The sequence below is a fragment of the Guyanagaster necrorhizus genome (genome assembly GCF_019112545.1).
Source record: "Guyanagaster necrorhizus MCA 3950 unplaced genomic scaffold BT62scaffold_40, whole genome shotgun sequence".
In the NCBI taxonomy this organism is placed as follows: Eukaryota; Fungi; Basidiomycota; class Agaricomycetes; order Agaricales; family Physalacriaceae; genus Guyanagaster; species Guyanagaster necrorhizus.
Window position 1 is genome coordinate 27892 of NW_025064919.1, and position 15863 is coordinate 43754.

A 15863-nucleotide genomic window follows, 5' to 3' on the forward strand; every position below is an offset into this window, starting at 1 on the left:
TGAGGAAGAACAGACCTTGATAACTACAAGGGAAGGATTTGAGCTTATTCAAAAGCTGGAGGCATTTTGTGTTTCACAAGGTGACCAGGGTGGATTAGTACCACAGCTGAGGAAGTTGAGAGGGGCATTATTCAAGGAGATGCATGGAAAGCTGACCCAAAAGCCACTGACAGCATTTTGGGGAAATGACGACGTTGTCACATAAAGTCACATGTCACATCACGTGCTATTTTGGTTCTGCATAAATCTATAAATGCATACAGTTTTGGTGTCTCCCGACCATATGCATTGTGAGATAGTCAACTGTACCTACTAAACTCTTTGACTACCTGGTGCAAATACCACTGCTACTCTGGTGGACCTATTCTACCATCCCCACCAATTCATCCCCCTCCCTCATATCCTCATCACCTACCTCATCATCCTTATCATCCTTCTATATCAACAACAGCAGAACAGCAGAACAGACTCTGGTAGAAGCAGTGCAGAGGATTTGTGATTGTTTGGTAGTAGCCTAACAATATCACCCAACTGCAACATCCTTGGAATCCAGGTACCTCTCATCCTCATACTTATCAACCAGCATACACACACTCTGGCTCGTGCATCCACTGATGACACCTCCACCAACACATTCTCTAGGATCATCCTGCCGAATGTCTTCCACATGGTATGCAATTGTTTCGTAACTGTGAGGCTGCTGTAAACTTTCTTCATGGTGGTGGTGTCAACTTAAAATCAGTCTCGGGTTCAAATAGGATCATTGCTCTGTAAGGTGAAAGCGGTCAGGGAGAGGCTGGCTGGTGAACACAGTAAGTTGGTAGAGGCACATAATGATTCAACAAAGGTGAAAGGAGAGGGAAAGGAGAGACACACAACTACTAGTATATGGGAACCGACATTCGTCTTAACAAGTCTTTTCCTAATGAGGGGAATTTTGAAGTTTTTCATGTTCACGAGAAGATGAGACAGAGAGAGAGATATTAGGGACTGAAACATCATATAATAAAGTAAACGTATCTCCATCATGTAATATCGTCTGATGGGTATTTGGTGAACATGAGTCGGTACCTTAGCATCCGTTAGTACAGAGGAAGAGCGTATCAGATTGTATTGCTCACATTGGCACGTCGCCGAGATCCAAGTCGCGTATGAATTGGAGTCTTCCGGTGTGATCCTGTCACTTGTTCGGCCATCAGTGGTACGTCTTTTTGGTAGAAGGCTCTGTGACCTCTCTCGTAGTCGTCTTCGCAATTCTTTTCAGGTGCCGAAGGAATCAAGAGGCATTGAGATAATGACGCTGAGTGCGCAAGTCGATCAGAAGGATAACGAAATCGTTGACGATCATACTCACATCTCGCTGAGTTCGTTGGAGGGGGGAAGTAGGTTATGGGATTGTCATGGCAGGTAATTTTCATTCTTCCTGTCGATTTTGATGTGAAAAGCCATGAGACGGGACGGTGAAGGGATCCAGGGAAGAAGGAAAGAGGACCCTTGTCCATGTATGTACGCATGAAGATTTGAATTACTATTCCCAAGAGACTTCTGGCAGGAATGAAGGCCCTTGGGTGCGAATACGCGTTTTTTTATGACTATTTTGGCCTTCCATTCGCACTATGGGCCTAGGTGGAAATGAATACAACTTCACGAAGAATTTGCGCGAGCAATGTACCTTCGGCTTCAAGGCAGGAATTGGTGCTATATCGAGGACCATCTTTGTGTCGCAGAGAACCCTAGACTATCGTGCCCCGTGCAGATGTAGTTGAAGGGACCTTATACCACGTATTTTCAGACGATTTTCTCGATTTTTATATGTTACAATAAGTACCTAGTTCGTGTCTTCGCACACGGCTAGCTACACCTTTGTGCTCTTTCAACAAATTGCAGGGAGTGAAAGATTGAGAGGACGCACACTTAGAACAACACCCTCGGTGCAGTGCGTCCAGCAAACATCCAACGGTGAAAGAAAGGTAGACCTCCAAGATTCAGGGTCAAGGCTCACGCAATGCCCTAAGCCCTAGTAGTACGGATAATCAGTCGCCGGAAAGACGCAAAGACGCGAATCGATCGATTTCGGCCGGCCCTAGACGGAGCACGTGATAGCGTGCCTTTTTTGAATGACAAAATTTTCCTTTGACCTCCTTCCACCATCATCGTCCTCCTTCACGACCCTCATATTTTCCTTATCCCGTACTAAAAGATGTCGATGCCTACCCTATGGACAGTTCCCATGCAAGGAAAAGGCAAACCGGTACGTGCAGCGTGACTCTGATTCATATCGATAACTAAGATGTCCTGCAGATCCGGGCTGCAGCCGTTATTGGAGGAGTTCCCTTCAAGCTCCCGGATGCTTACACGCACTTTGAAGACAATCTGAAGCCTCCATTCTTGGGCAAATTCCCTCACGGAAAGATCCCAGCATGGGAGGATGGCGATTTCTTGCTCTTTGAGTGGTATGCGATCGCTCGATATGGTGAGTAATTTCGACATTTTGTGATTCGTTTTCGTTTTCCTAGGATGAGATTCATTCATTCAGTTATCCCTGTCTTAACACCCGTGCCGACAGCATTTCCAACTCTCTGATCTCTTTGGTCTTCTCTGTTTCGATGGATACTGATATCTTCGGTTCCTAGTCGCCTCAAAAGCTCCCAACTCCAACTTGCTCGGCTCGACTCCAGAAGAAGCTGCACAAGTTGACCAATGGATCCATCTTGCAGAGAGCGAAGTCGACATCTACACCGTTCTCACCAACCACGTTTGCAACGGCAAAATCGCCGGCTACTCCAAACCTGCCCACACCTACTTTCTCGAGAAACAGCTCCGCGCTCTCAAGACTCTCGATGTGCACCTTGCCAAGCACACCTTCTTCGTAGGCGAGCGCATCACTCTCGCTGACCTCGGCGTCGCTGCCTTCATCCAATACGGCGTCGGCATCAGCATTGACGCCTCTGTTCGTGCTCAGGTCCCCCACCTCATCCGCCACCTCGAGACCATCGTCAACCAACCCCAGCTGAAGGAGATCTACGGCCCCATCAACTACACCGAAAAGGGTGTGCAGTTCGTCCCACCGAAGAAGGAGAAGGCCCCCGCTCCCCCCAAGGAGAAGAAGGCTGAGGAGAAGAAGCCCAAGAAGAAGGAAGTCGAGGATGACGATGGCGAGGAGCCAGACGTCCCTCCCGAGCCCAAGGTCAAGAACCCCCTCGACGACCTCCCCAAGTCGGCATTCAACCTAGAGGACTGGAAACGGGCGTACTCCAACAAGGACACCCGTGGAGCTGATGGATCCCTTGAATGGTTCTACCAAAAGTGAGTAGCCTATCTATTCCCCTTCACCGCGTAGCTTATGGTTTTCTTCAGCTTCGACGCCGAAGGCTTCTCCATCTACCGTGTCGACTTCAAGTACAACGATGAGCTCACCCAGACTTTCATGTCTTCCAACCAGATCGGTGGATTCTTCAACCGTCTAGAGGCCTCGCGGAAATACCTTTTTGGCTCCGTCGGTGTTCTGGGGCAGACCAACGACAGTGTGATCAGTGGTGTGCTCATTCTCCGTGGACAGGATGCTATTCCTGTCGTGAATGTCGCTCCTGATTTTGAGAGTTACAAGTACGAGAAGATTGACCTCAAGGACGAGAAGCAGAAGGCGTTCTTTGAGGGTGCTCTCGCTTGGGATCTGGAGCTCGACGGCAAGAAGTGGGTTGATGGCAAGAACGTATGTCGTTTCCTTCCACCTCGTCTTCACTCGTATACTGACATTACTGTCCGCAGTTCAAGTAATTTGATAGTTACCTCGTTGACTGTATTCATGTCGTTTGCTGATTTGTTACCGATTGGGGGTGTTGTTCGATAGAGAATGGAAAAAGGCTGTAATATACATGAGTGCTGACTGATGTCAGCTAGGTTCGAACCAGTCTCTGGCAATGTTTTGCGCCAGCAAAAAGTAGCAGTGCAATATCTTCGTAAGCGAATGGGGGCGACGTTCTTCCGAATAGATTACTCCTTCGGATCGCGCTTACGAACAAGGAACCTCTATCCTTCATCCCTGGATCCTTTCACCGTTCCGTCTGATTCTCCTTTATAACAAACTCGGAAGTCAACGACAGAAAGTGGACATTACCTGCAATCACTGACTCGTGCCTAACCTACTCCCCCTCCACCGCACTAATCGAGATGTGAGTATCATCGTCGACAACTTCACCTGTTATTCTTGCATGGTCAGCACCATTCCCCTGGCACCTGAAAAGAAATGTGAAAACGACTACAAGAGAGGACATATACCTCCAGAGCCTCGTACGTGGAAGACGCGCCGCCGATGGTCGAACCAGAAGGGAGTCGCGCCGGAAGACACCAATCCACTCGACATACGATCAGACCATCCAGACAACCAAGAGAGGGAAATGTCATGGACTTTGCTCAGGGAAAAAAATAAAATAAAATGAATACTGGTCCATTATTATGTAGAAAAGTTCGACCTTTGTGGAGTTTCTCAATATTTATTTATGTAAGCAAAAACCTTGCCGTACCAGAACATTTCCGACTGGGAGTCGAACCCAGCTTTAACGAGATCAGGTGTACCTACCAATATCCTATTGGAGGTTCAGGAATTCCCAGTTGTGGAAACAGAGGAACAGAAAGGTCGATTCCTAACGCGTTGTCTGTCACTCTCTTTCACCCTTTGTCGAATCATCATCAGCCTATGCAGCTGGAATATTCATCGGGGATTTGTATGCATTTATCTGATATTTCAGCTCGTAGGGATGTGTTGGGTAAGGTAATGAGGAAACGCGTAGTGCGAATGGAAGGAGAAAATAGCCACAAAAAAAGCGTATTCGTACCAGCGCTCCTTATCGCCCGTCGACCGAACTGAACGAGATGTGAGTATCACCATCGACGATTTCACCTATCACTCTGACCATCTTGTATACTCAGCGTCATTCTCCAAACTCAGTGGATTCTTCGACTGTCTAGAGGCCTTGCAGAAATACCTCTTTGGCTCCGTCAGTGTTCTGGGCCAGACCAACCACAGCGTGATCAGCGGTGTGTTAGTGCTCCGTGGACAGGATGTCATTCCCGTCGTGAACGTCACTTCTGATTTTGAGAGCTGCAAGTACGATAAGATTGACCTCAAAGACGAGAAGCAGCAGGCGTTCTCGCTTGAGATTTGGACCTCGACGGCAAGAAGTGGGTTGATGGCAAGAACGTACGTCGTTTTCTTCCACCTCGTCGTCTCTCGTATCCTGATATCACTGTCCGCAGTTCAAGTAAGTTGATAGCTACCACCTTTGCGAGTGTTGTTTGATAGAGAATGAAAAAAGGCTCTAACATACTTGTGAATGCCGACTGCTGTCGGCCGCACTCGAACCTGTGCGCGGCGTTGTTTTACCGCAGCGCTTGACACCAAAAGCTCAAGGGCAACTCTATCGTAAGCAAATATTGGACGGAGACGTCTTCCGAACAGATTACTCAAAGGTGTCGCAGGCGGGATTCCGGCCCTTGTAGCTGTGACTGGAAAGTGATGAATAAGGCAAACTAAATGCTGACCATTTCCAGATTTGGGAAGGCGGATGACAAGAAGGGGCGCCACTTGGGAGCGTCTGTTCTTACATGAAAACCTTCGCCTGGTGGGTAGCAACATGCCGTCAATATAGGATGAGGTTTGAGTAATTGTGCAAGTTGCCGGTCAGACTCGTGTGCCAGCCCGGCTAAAGCTATCCTGAAGGGTATTTATATCTCTGACATGTATGTCAGGTACCGAGAAAGTAAAAATACCATGTTGCCATCATGATCGGGTCACAGGAGATGAGCAAACCTGACACTCGCCTCCTTGTCCTGCATAAAGACAGTTCTCCCTTTCTAGCTAAATATATATACGCTGGTTCCGTATAATGGCCTTTGCTTAGGCGTCAATCCATCGATGCCACGAAAACCTTTCCGAGCTATTTCTAGGCTTCGTCCGATCTATCTGTGAATAAATCATTTATCCACTGCGCAAGTGCCTGACTGAAGCTGCGCGTCGACGTATTCAATCCATGACGCGAGGATATCCCAGCTCCATGCATAGGCCGTTGAGCACGCTCGACCTTTCTCGTGTGATCAGGCTATTGTTGTAGTCCCCCCGGAAACATTTACAGAGAAGAGTGCCAAACTCCAGATACGTCCGGGGCGAAACCGCAGCTCGTTGATGGACCCAGGACTGCGGATACGTATGGTCGGGATGACAATGAAAGCCCGGTTCCTCAATCCTCATCAACTCAATCTCTTACTACTTTTTTACCCCCGGCTCCAACGTTAAACGATGTTAAGCACCTTCCCGCTATTCCTTCTTTGCTTGTCACTCGTTAACATCAAAGGAGGTCTGTTTCCTTGCCTTGCCTTGCAAGCGGAGATACTAATGACGGTCCACGCTGCAGTCCTCGGCCAGGAATTGATATCCTGGCTCCCTCTCGTCCATCGAAGCACCAACACTTCTGCTGTCAACATCTCGTACATTCCCGATGCCTGCACGTCTAATTGCGAGATCCTTATATCCATCGTTGTGAGTCGCGCATTATCGTCATTCCTAGTCATCATGCGGTACTGACGAGTCTTTATATAGGCCTGCGGAAGCAGCATGAGCTCCTGCCTATGCTCGACCAACTACAACGCGAGCGTATCTAATTGTCTTACCTGCTTCAAGAGTTCGGCTTCAGGCTCTGAGGAGGATGCGATGCTCGAAGAGTTGGATGAGTGTAAGTAACATGTCGCTTCGTCTTCTTTCTCAACCTTGGACTCATGTTGAAAAGTGTATGCCGAATGCGAAGCCGCTTCCTCGACCGATGCAGCGACAACGGGCGGAATTAAAGAAAGTGCTGCTCTAGCGGGGATGATGATAGCTACTTCGTGGATACTGACGTTTTTGCTCTAATTCTTCACCAGACATGGTCTTTGGTGTTCGCTCGTTCTTACATTCATTTGATATTTATAGTGTGATCAGTTGTATATGTCATCGCAGTACTAGGGACATACTCCATCTAGGGAAATCCTTTGCCACAAGTGTTACGGCACTATAGCCAAGTGGTTAAGGCGATAGATTCGAACTTATGTTATGCATCTATTACTCTTTGAGTGCGCAGGTTCAAATCCTGCTGGTGTCGTAATGGCATGTTGTTACATACTTTTTCTTTAGCATAACTTGTAAGAATTGTAACGTTCAACTTTTGGTCGCATTATCTATTCCACTTTACATGACGTTGCCATTGACATCCACCTATATGTCAATTCTCGGCGGTGCTTCCTGCTTGATGTACTGAGTCAAGAAAATACCTATCAGCACCGAGAGAAATGTAACAGATACATTGGTAACATTCAGATATATTACCAGCTAGGTTAAAAATGCCTCAAGTAAGAACATAACGCTACTGAATCACGCTACGCGTTCCGACTCAGCCACTCGGTCCATTGTGGTCCGATCTGGCACATTAGCTCCGTGATAATCCCTTCCCACTTGTTCTTCCTCTGTGCCCACCATGACGAAGGACAGTTCGGATCTGTGTTCTTCTGCTCCATACTTTGCATGATGACGCAGTATTGCGCCACAAGCAACAGGGCCCTCGGGCGCCGCTCGAATACGAACGTCAAAAACCTGTCTGAGACGCCCGCGAACCACGCAAGGAGCGCGTATCCCTGGTACTGAGGGATAAACGATGCTTTCCAAGCGAGCTGCAGCAACGTAAGAGCCCACTGATAGTCCGCCGCCACTTCCTCGTCAGCGACCTCTTCCGGATCTGGGGCGCCCGGAGTGGGGAACGGGAGGGTAAACAGGAATTGAGGAAAGATGTCTCCAGACTTGGGGCTTGGCAGCGCCGACAGCAGTGCTGAGGGGGACGGTGGAAACCTGCTGGCCAACGTGCCGGTCACGCCCTGCGGAAGGGCCGGCCATTGCTGGCATGTTTTAGTCAAGACTCGAAGGATACGTAACCAGTTCCGGAACCGCGAGTTGGAGGAGGTCAATGAAGGGGGTGATATGGCAAAGCCGTATATGACGACTATCGAGAGGGTGAACACGAAAGGGATGAGATTAGCGCTATCAAAAGAGGGAATGGTGAGCCCCGCCAGGGCCGCGTTGCAGTGTACAGTAGCCGCATGGGAGTAGCGTCCGGCCGTCGGGCTGGTGGGGTCGGCAGAATAGAGGTGAAGAGCGGAGACCGCCAGGATGGCATGAAGAAGATGAGAACCGTTGGCGTTAAAGGATAATCTCGGCACCGCAGTGTTCCATACGCTGTCCAGAGTGGTTTCATTGACGAAAGTGAGAGTGTAGCACGCCGTGCTGGTATAGTGGTGCATCAGCTCCAACGTCCGCGCGCTAAGAACAAAGGAAGCATCAGGATGCTGAAAAGTAGAGAGGATCGAGATCTCTTTAGGCCGTCGACGCGACAAGGCAGTTGAAAGAGAGGTAGAGGAGACCCGTCTGCCCTCAGGTGACGAGTGCACAAATTTGAAGGTTTTCGCGGGCCAAACGCAATCCACCCGTCTCTTTATGCAATTTCTGCACAAGGGGTATTCTTCGTCACACTATAAATCATTAAGAGCATGGATTAGCAACAGCAAGCAGGTGCTAACCTTGACTTTTCGACGCTTGCATGTAGCACAACCTGTTCGTGACTTGGGATGAGGGCGTATGACTCTACCAGTCATTTTCGAGGTCAATTAGTGTGACCTTGGATGAAAGCGTCTCTATCGCACGACAACAAACTTGGGTGATGGTCGAAGACGAGAAACAGAAATCAAATCATCCGATCATTTCGACCACATCACGGACGCCGAGCCTGGGCACGATGCAAAGAGGCGAACTTACAACTGCTGGAAAGAATGGCAACTTGTAATACCGTAAAATTTCTGGATTCCAGAATGTCTGAAATGCAAAGAACCTTCGAATCGTGGCTCTATCAGTCGCTTCGCGGACTTACATGTTAGGGCGAGTAGACCCTTCCAAGAGCTCCTCCGAGTGAAAAAGAATATTACACCTGACAACGAGCCATCATGCATCACTGGCGACAGATCCCATAAGGATACACTATCCAATACCTTGGTACACAAGTACCGGCACAAGGCAATAATTAGAATTAATATCGGTCCAGGCATCGCTGATGAGCAAAAGCCGATTGCCGTTCCACATGAACCTTCAGAGTTTTGATACCATGTGAACAGCGGAGAACGCAACGTTGTTGGAAAAGATCGCCTATTAACCGAAGGGAAAGCGACTCGTAGGAGATGATGGACAGAAGAAAGAAAAGCGTGACGTGACACGCTTCGGAAAAAGTCGTTATTTTCCATGGTTACATCTTAAGAGTGCGGGCGGAAATGATGGAATGTAGATTAGCGCTGCCATTACATCTAACGCGTCTACAATCACAGCTCCTCGTCTTCACTTTCTCCTTGGCGATTGCCTCATGTAATGAAAGGCATACTCTGGGTTTGCTGGGTCAAATTGCCAAGATACAGATACCTCACTGGGAAAACACATCTGCAAAGATAGCTTTCTGCTAGTTCCCAAAGGGAGAAGCTTAGGAATGGCGATGTTTCCAGGTTGTTATCAAAGCCCTGTCCGTTTATGTCAGAGAGATTTCGAGCACGAATGGATCAGACCAACTCGCGATAGGACTCCGGTGGCGTTCGGCAGTCGTTGAGCATGAGGGGAACGTAAGGGCTTGATTCCTTTTACTCACCCATTCATAATGGCAGTCGCGAGCTTCTTGTCCACATTATCCTGGGAGCATACTTTCAAGGGAATCGATCTTGGTCCAGATTGTATTTGGGCGATGCGCTCATGTTCGGTACCGTAGGAAAACAAAGCGTACCATAGTCCCCCATCAGACGACAATTCTTTCCGGTGCGCTCTAAAAAGTTGTCAGGGCACCGCACAATGCAACGACGACTGCAGAACGTGAAACGAGGATGAAGGTCATCCCCGCGTCGATACAAAACCTTGACACCGAGTGTCCTTGATAAGAGACCGTGTTGGACGCTGTAAGCTGAATAATTCATGCGTGATAATACTGACGCGTCTACACGAGGTAGAACTTTGCGTGCTAAGAAACGAAGGTCAAGGGCACCAGACACTCGGAGCAGATAGATTCACGACAGCGACAAACAACGATAATAGAACAGTCGCCTGGCGGCCATTCACGCAGAATTTTGATTCCTCCCCAACAGTGGCGTACTCTCATTTGGAGGAGAGGATATCGAAGAATTCCGTTCGCGCTCGACAATCCTAACAATCGTTCAGTATGAACCAAAAAGTGAACGTCCCGCTCACCCCTTCATAATAGCACTATTCGTCAGACGCTCAGCCCGCCGTTTGCTAACGTTATCCTCGTAGCGATCCGTCTCGTCGACAATCTCTTCGGTAATCATTTCCTCTATGATATCTATAATGGTTGGTAAATGAGCCCTCATCGAATTTAATGAACAGAAGCTCACCTTCAAGGGTAACAACCCCAATCGCGCCACCCGCTACTCCCGGAGTACGGGATATGAGGAGGAGATGGGCTCGCCCAGTCTGGCTGGAGGACGTTGAGATTGGAAGATGATTGAGATGAATACTACAGTAAAAGGAAATGGAACCCTCACAAATAATCCAAAGCCTGGAAGCAGTTGATCGAAGGATGAGCCTCAGGAAGGACAGATAGCACAAAACTTGACACCGGGAGGGCTTGAGAAGCGTCGTAGTTTATTAGCTATGGACGACGGGGATGAAGAAGATGTGAGACAATCAGGACAAATAGGCATACCGACCTTCTTGACTAACAACAACCCGACAAAAGCCAGCGGGTTGTCTGGGTGGTGCACCGGAAAGCGGGAGTATCCGCTCATTATACTGTGGAATTTCAGTAGTGAGGACGGTTCAAGAAATAACCCACGAACATCTTGTCGACTGTGCCATGGTCTAGTATTGTGTCCTTGCTGAGCGTAACGGCATCCTATAATGCAATTAGAGATCTTTCCGTATGTTAAAAGTCATCTGCGTGCCTCCATTCTCGTCATTATTTCTTCGACGTTTTTTGAATTGAGTTCCAGCACGCCGCTCAGGATCGATATTTCATCATCTCTAAGAGGCTCTTCTCCAGTGCGATGGAACTCTAGGAAAGATTTTAGCTCTGCTTTTCTGTAGGTGTGAGACTCGTTGGCGCCGAGCACGTAGTCCAGGAGTTTGGCTATAGGATAAGCGACTGGAGCTAGGACGAAAGGAATCAATTTAAAGCCCACAAAATAGACCGGATATTCCAACCGAAGATATACATCAATGCTAGGACGAATGGCGTGCATGCGGCGCCGATGGAGAGGCCATACCTTACACTCAGTGATTGTGGAATAATTCTGTAGATGACGCGTCATGAGGAAAGATACAGTCGAAAGGGTTCTGCTCTAGACGTACTCTCTACATATAAATCAGATAATGTGAACTTTGACGCGAGCAAAGGACGCACCCGAAGATGACTAGAAACTACCGTTAGCCTGGCAACGGGAGCACTAGCCATTAGAACTCACCGATAGCAGCTGTCGAAATTGCAACTGCAGCTATCCCTCCTCCAATCTTCCGGAAGGATGAGCCAAGATAACGCTATAACCTGCCAAAGACGTACCGCGCCGTCAAGGAAAATGGGAAGACTCTCGTTGATGATCTGTAGTGTTTTATTGGCCTCTACAGCACGGAAATTTGGAAAAGACGTACAACGTTAGCAAGTAGAAGAACCTAAAGACATAACATTTAAGGAGAAATGTCAAAGAGAAAAAGGGGTTGTACGAACGACCAATACCCAATGTCTTCCCTTCTGCATGAGTGCCAACACTTTCTTCGCATTCTTCTTCTCAACAGGGTCATCCGACGAAGCTGACAACACGCGTAGATGCAGTTCGTCGAGGCCCATGAGACCAAGGGTAAGACTGTCGCGAACTGTGAGAATGATACGAGCGATATCGAAGAAAACAGCACTCTCACCCGGCAAAGACGCCACCTAGCAAGACGAGGATAGCGCTAATAATGATTTTGTACCAAAACTCCGGTGAACCTCGCTCTACTGTAGGAGGTCCATTCATGTGCAATTCTGCATCGTTGAACGAAGGAAGAGCGCGAGCCAGTCTGGTAAGAAGAAAAATAAGGAAAGACCGCCTTTCCATAAGTTATTCAACGAGGTGGTAGTGAGAATGTCGTGGTGGTCGTGGTCGTTGTTAAAGAAGATTGGTCGCGCCCGAACAGGCAGTCATGTTGGACTCAGTCTTCGGTCCGAAGTCCGAGGACCGGGACCTCCGGGAGGAGCTTTTCGTTCCTTTTACCCATGTGTTTCACCAGCTCTTCCAGTCGTCTTTCATCCTCGGAGATCCCCGGAATTTCCTTGGGTACTCCAGAAGCTCATGGGGCGAGAAATGAACACTGCGGAATGTTGCCGTTCCACATTATATACCTAGGCGTATCGTTGCCGCCGTGGCCGCTTTCTGATTCTAGAGTGGACCGAGGAGCCAGCGAGGATCGATGAAATGGTAAGTAGTAAAGAAGGGTTGCTACCACTTTCGGACTCGCAGCACTCAGTATCTGATCACAGATGCCTCTTTCACCTGCACCACCACCATGGTACATGTTCCACTTGCTCTCGATGCTATCAGATGTTCAGGACAGCCATAAACTCAAAAGATTGATTCATGCTCAAAGCTCTGTTCCATAATGATTGAGAAAATTTGGGTGCAGCAGTATGGCTCCTTTGTTAGCTTGGAAAGGGTGCTTCTACTGATGATGTATGCATTCTAGATGGACTTGTAATATGCTTGACCTAGAAGAGCATGTGAATGTCATCTCTAGTGCCATCTCAGCATTTTGTATTATACTGAACCAAGGACCACTCCCCCAAATATCTTCTAGTGGTATGTATGTTTGTATTACATCCATATATTCATACTACTGATACCTAAGGTACTACAGCTCTCGCAATGCTAGTACAAACACCAGGAAGGACGAGTTCCGTCATCGGAGTGTTTCTGGCATTCCTGTCGGATCTCTGTTGTCTCGATTCTCTACTCGGAGACATCGGGAGGATATATGATGTGTAAATTCTGATAACAGGAAATTACCTATCCTCATAGTAGACAATCGCGTTTTTGACTTCCCTTTCATGACGACTAGTTCAAAGAATGATACAGTGTCGTACTTTCATGTACCTTTGTCAAGAATACAGGACACTGCACAATGCAACGGTGACTTCAGAATGCGAAACGGGGATGAAGGTCACCCCCACATCAATACGAAACCTTGACACTGAGTGTGCTTGATAAGAGACTGCATTGGATGCTGTAAGCCGAGGAATCCATGCATGACGATACTGACACCTCTATGCGAGGTCAAACTCTGCGTGCTAAGAAACAAAGGCCAAGGGCACCAGATACTCAGGACAGATAGATTCACGGCAGCGACAAACAACGATAATAGAACAGTCGCCGCCTGGCAGTGATTCACCTAGAACTTTGATCCCTCCCCAACAACAGCGTACTCTCATTTGGAGAAGAGGATAATATTTCCATGCCAGAATGTACAGTCACTCAAGAAGCTTCGGAAAGAGGACACACATGTGGAAAGATCCTACCCGTGCCACAGCCTGCAGAATTATCACCAATGCGAATGTCCACCACCACTCGAGCATGGACGTAGGAAGAGGTACATACGAGTACACTGTGAGATGAAAATTTGAAAGATGGGAAATAACTGTTTCAGGACTGATTGATACAATTAAGATAAGTTGGTACTTTGAGTCTCCTTAAATGAAAAATAACGGTGCTAAACGTACTTCCTCCTCACTTCCATGGGAGATCACCGCATTCTATTCCTGTCACCTTGCTAATTTTCGTGATGACCAAAGCGAAGCGGCCGTTGACCTTTGGATCGTAGATGGGATTACCGGCCTCATCCATAGGTATCATCCCTCGAGGTACAACCAGGCTCTCGCTCATAGCCTTCATCACTGGTATCATATATTTCTTGTGTATCACCTCCTTCACTCCATCATATGTCTTTCTCCAGGCAGGGTCATTTTGTCTCTTTGTACGCCAGCGAAGTGGGTCGATACCATACCTAGATAAGTGAAAAGATCAAAACAGACATCGCTTAAAGTGGGAAGACTTACTCGGCTTCAAATTGTCGTCCAATGTCGCCAACAGGTATCCCAGCCTTTTTCCCTGCAGCTTCGTAATATTCAAACATAGTCTGCACTCCCCCATTTTCGTTCAAAGCTTTCTGCTGATCCACGGATAAAGGCATTCGTTTGCCTTTCAGAAATTCTAAAAGCTGTACTTGAAAGGTCTAATGTACCCTATTCAGCAAAGGAGTCCACTTATGAGAATGTAAACGCGTACCGAAAGGATTATCGCAATGGAAGAGTTTGGAATGACGGCGTAGTCGTACTCCCCACGGCCATAAAGAATGAAAAATCCAGGGCTCTCTTTATGGAACTGAAGCTGAGCAGAGAGGGGATTTGTTGGGAGAACTGGGGGTGGAAGGTCGCTTAATTCTTCCGCTTCATAGGTGGCATTGGGTCCCTCTGACAAGTCCTGAGTCAGAGGAGCAGAGATGGCATTACCATAGTCGGTTAACAGAGAAACTACGTCGGTAGATTCTAAGGAGTCTTGATGAGTAGCAGTGGCATGGTCATTCACCTCAGCCAAGAGTCGTTTGAGGCGTGCATCAGAAAGAGCCCAGTTGTTCTTGCTACGCATGGCGTTCAGCAATTTCTGGCGGCCAAGAGGAGTAGCGAAGGTCTTGATCTCGGAGAGTACTTGCTCGTCGGTAGGCACAATAGGCGACGCCATGAGAAAGGATGGTAAAGATGAAAGAAGCGTGACATTGGAAATGTGGTGTTATGAAAGTCACATGGGCATGATCAGACGCCGCGTCAATCGAAGTGGGTCACTAGAACAGAGCAAATAGAGCCCTGGAATTACACTATTGTACACGGGGAACATGATACAAAATCAATACAAGAACAGACAAGAAACACCCAGGATCTCAGATCCCTTGCTCTGTATAGAGCTTCTCCAGTGCGGCAGACTGAATCTTCCACACGGGTTTACACAGCTCCGCTACCCTCGAAAAATACCCTTCAACCTGCTTGTCGGATATGATAAATTCCAAATTCTCCGGGATCAGAGATCTTCCTATACCGCCGTTCCCTGACCTCAGCTTATGGATCTGCACCATACCCATATATGGGTATGACTGTCGACTATACGGACTGTATGTGGATATGGATATCCCATACCTGCAACTCATCAAAAGTGACTGCAGAATCATCATCATCATCATATCAAGATGTGAAGTCCACATTGAGCAGTTTCGAACGCAAGACGCTTTGTCAATATGGGGATGTCATTTTCGCTTGATGAAAAAGATAGAGAAGGTGAGTAAGTAAACTTGAAGTAGTTGGTGTCGGAATATAGATACAGATATGCACGTTGAATCAATACAAAAGAACCGATTAGACGAACAGGACCGCGATTTGAATGGCAAGAATTTTTATCAGCAACGAAGTATCGACTGTCCGTGGTTAGCCACAGACGTTACTTCTATTTGAAACCTCTCACCTAATAGAATAGTATTCAAAGTTTTCCTTTTACCATCACGCCCACCCGCCGTTCATAATCGTCTACCAAAACGCGCCGTAACGTCTTTCCAGTGGACGACTTTGGCAACTAAACACAAAATGAGGATTATCCTCGCCTCGCCCATGAGACATGGTCGCTCTCACCTCTCCAACAACTTCGATACCTCCATGTAGCCATTTTGACTTTACCAAATGTCTTTCGGTCCACCGTCTGAGGGCGTCAACCACGGCCGGATCCCCCGC

At 47.7% G+C, this 15863-nt stretch overlaps 7 protein-coding genes and 1 non-coding gene across 8 annotated transcripts in view; 3 read left to right on the top strand and 5 right to left on the bottom strand.

The window, feature by feature from the left end:
- Positions 1–2206: 2206 nt before the first annotated feature.
- BT62DRAFT_1011796 (elongation factor 1-gamma) lies at positions 2207–3777 on the top strand (the record flags this gene model as incomplete). The annotated part of the gene is made up of 5 exons (XM_043177824.1): positions 2207–2251; positions 2302–2473; positions 2634–3306; positions 3358–3712; positions 3769–3777. 5 exons carry the CDS (start codon positions 2207–2209, stop codon positions 3775–3777), a joined length of 1254 nt encoding a protein of 417 aa, XP_043034711.1.
- Positions 3778–6287: 2510 nt separating this feature from the next.
- Positions 6288–6961, top strand: BT62DRAFT_937269 (uncharacterized protein). Its single transcript, XM_043187286.1, has 4 exons — positions 6288–6353; positions 6411–6535; positions 6596–6728; positions 6783–6961. The coding sequence occupies exons 1-4, from the start codon at positions 6296–6298 to the stop codon at positions 6902–6904; spliced, it is 438 nt and encodes a 145-aa protein (XP_043034712.1). The 5' UTR covers positions 6288–6295; the 3' UTR covers positions 6905–6961.
- Positions 6962–7039: 78 nt separating this feature from the next.
- On the top strand, positions 7040–7133 carry BT62DRAFT_t167. Its single transcript has one exon. It is a non-coding gene; the product is annotated as a tRNA-Ser (tRNA).
- A 274-nt stretch (positions 7134–7407) lies between these two features.
- Positions 7408–8673, bottom strand: BT62DRAFT_1011798 (uncharacterized protein; the record flags this gene model as incomplete). Its single annotated transcript, XM_043177825.1, has 2 exons — positions 7408–8550; positions 8599–8673. 2 exons carry the CDS (start codon positions 8671–8673, stop codon positions 7408–7410), a joined length of 1218 nt encoding a protein of 405 aa, XP_043034713.1.
- A 1194-nt stretch (positions 8674–9867) lies between these two features.
- On the bottom strand, positions 9868–12215 carry BT62DRAFT_545319 (DUF21-domain-containing protein). Its single transcript, XM_043181334.1, has 14 exons — positions 11978–12215; positions 11787–11922; positions 11711–11731; positions 11622–11660; positions 11527–11572; positions 11466–11475; positions 11267–11355; positions 11008–11213; positions 10903–10958; positions 10774–10855; positions 10609–10715; positions 10459–10541; positions 10295–10397; positions 9868–10249 (listed from the first exon to the last, which is right to left on the bottom strand). The coding sequence occupies exons 1-14, from the start codon at positions 12154–12156 to the stop codon at positions 10162–10164; spliced, it is 1245 nt and encodes a 414-aa protein (XP_043034714.1). The 5' UTR covers positions 12157–12215; the 3' UTR covers positions 9868–10161.
- A 1603-nt stretch (positions 12216–13818) lies between these two features.
- BT62DRAFT_923442 (uncharacterized protein) lies at positions 13819–14829 on the bottom strand (the record flags this gene model as incomplete). Its single annotated transcript, XM_043184512.1, has 3 exons — positions 13819–14095; positions 14148–14308; positions 14377–14829. 3 exons carry the CDS (start codon positions 14827–14829, stop codon positions 13819–13821), a joined length of 891 nt encoding a protein of 296 aa, XP_043034715.1.
- A 122-nt stretch (positions 14830–14951) lies between these two features.
- BT62DRAFT_545480 (uncharacterized protein) lies at positions 14952–15522 on the bottom strand. Its single transcript, XM_043181335.1, has one exon. The coding sequence runs from the start codon at positions 15341–15343 to the stop codon at positions 15026–15028; it is 318 nt and encodes a 105-aa protein (XP_043034716.1). The 5' UTR covers positions 15344–15522; the 3' UTR covers positions 14952–15025.
- Positions 15368–15863, bottom strand: part of BT62DRAFT_937273 (uncharacterized protein) — a 1186-nt gene continuing 690 nt past the window's right edge. Inside the window, exons 3-4 of the mRNA XM_043187287.1 lie at positions 15601–15708; positions 15368–15553 (exon numbers count right to left, since the gene is read on the bottom strand). Of these exons, the coding sequence (XP_043034717.1) occupies positions 15616–15708 (93 nt within the window). The 3' untranslated portion in view covers positions 15368–15553; positions 15601–15615. The remainder of the gene's footprint in view (positions 15554–15600; positions 15709–15863) is intronic.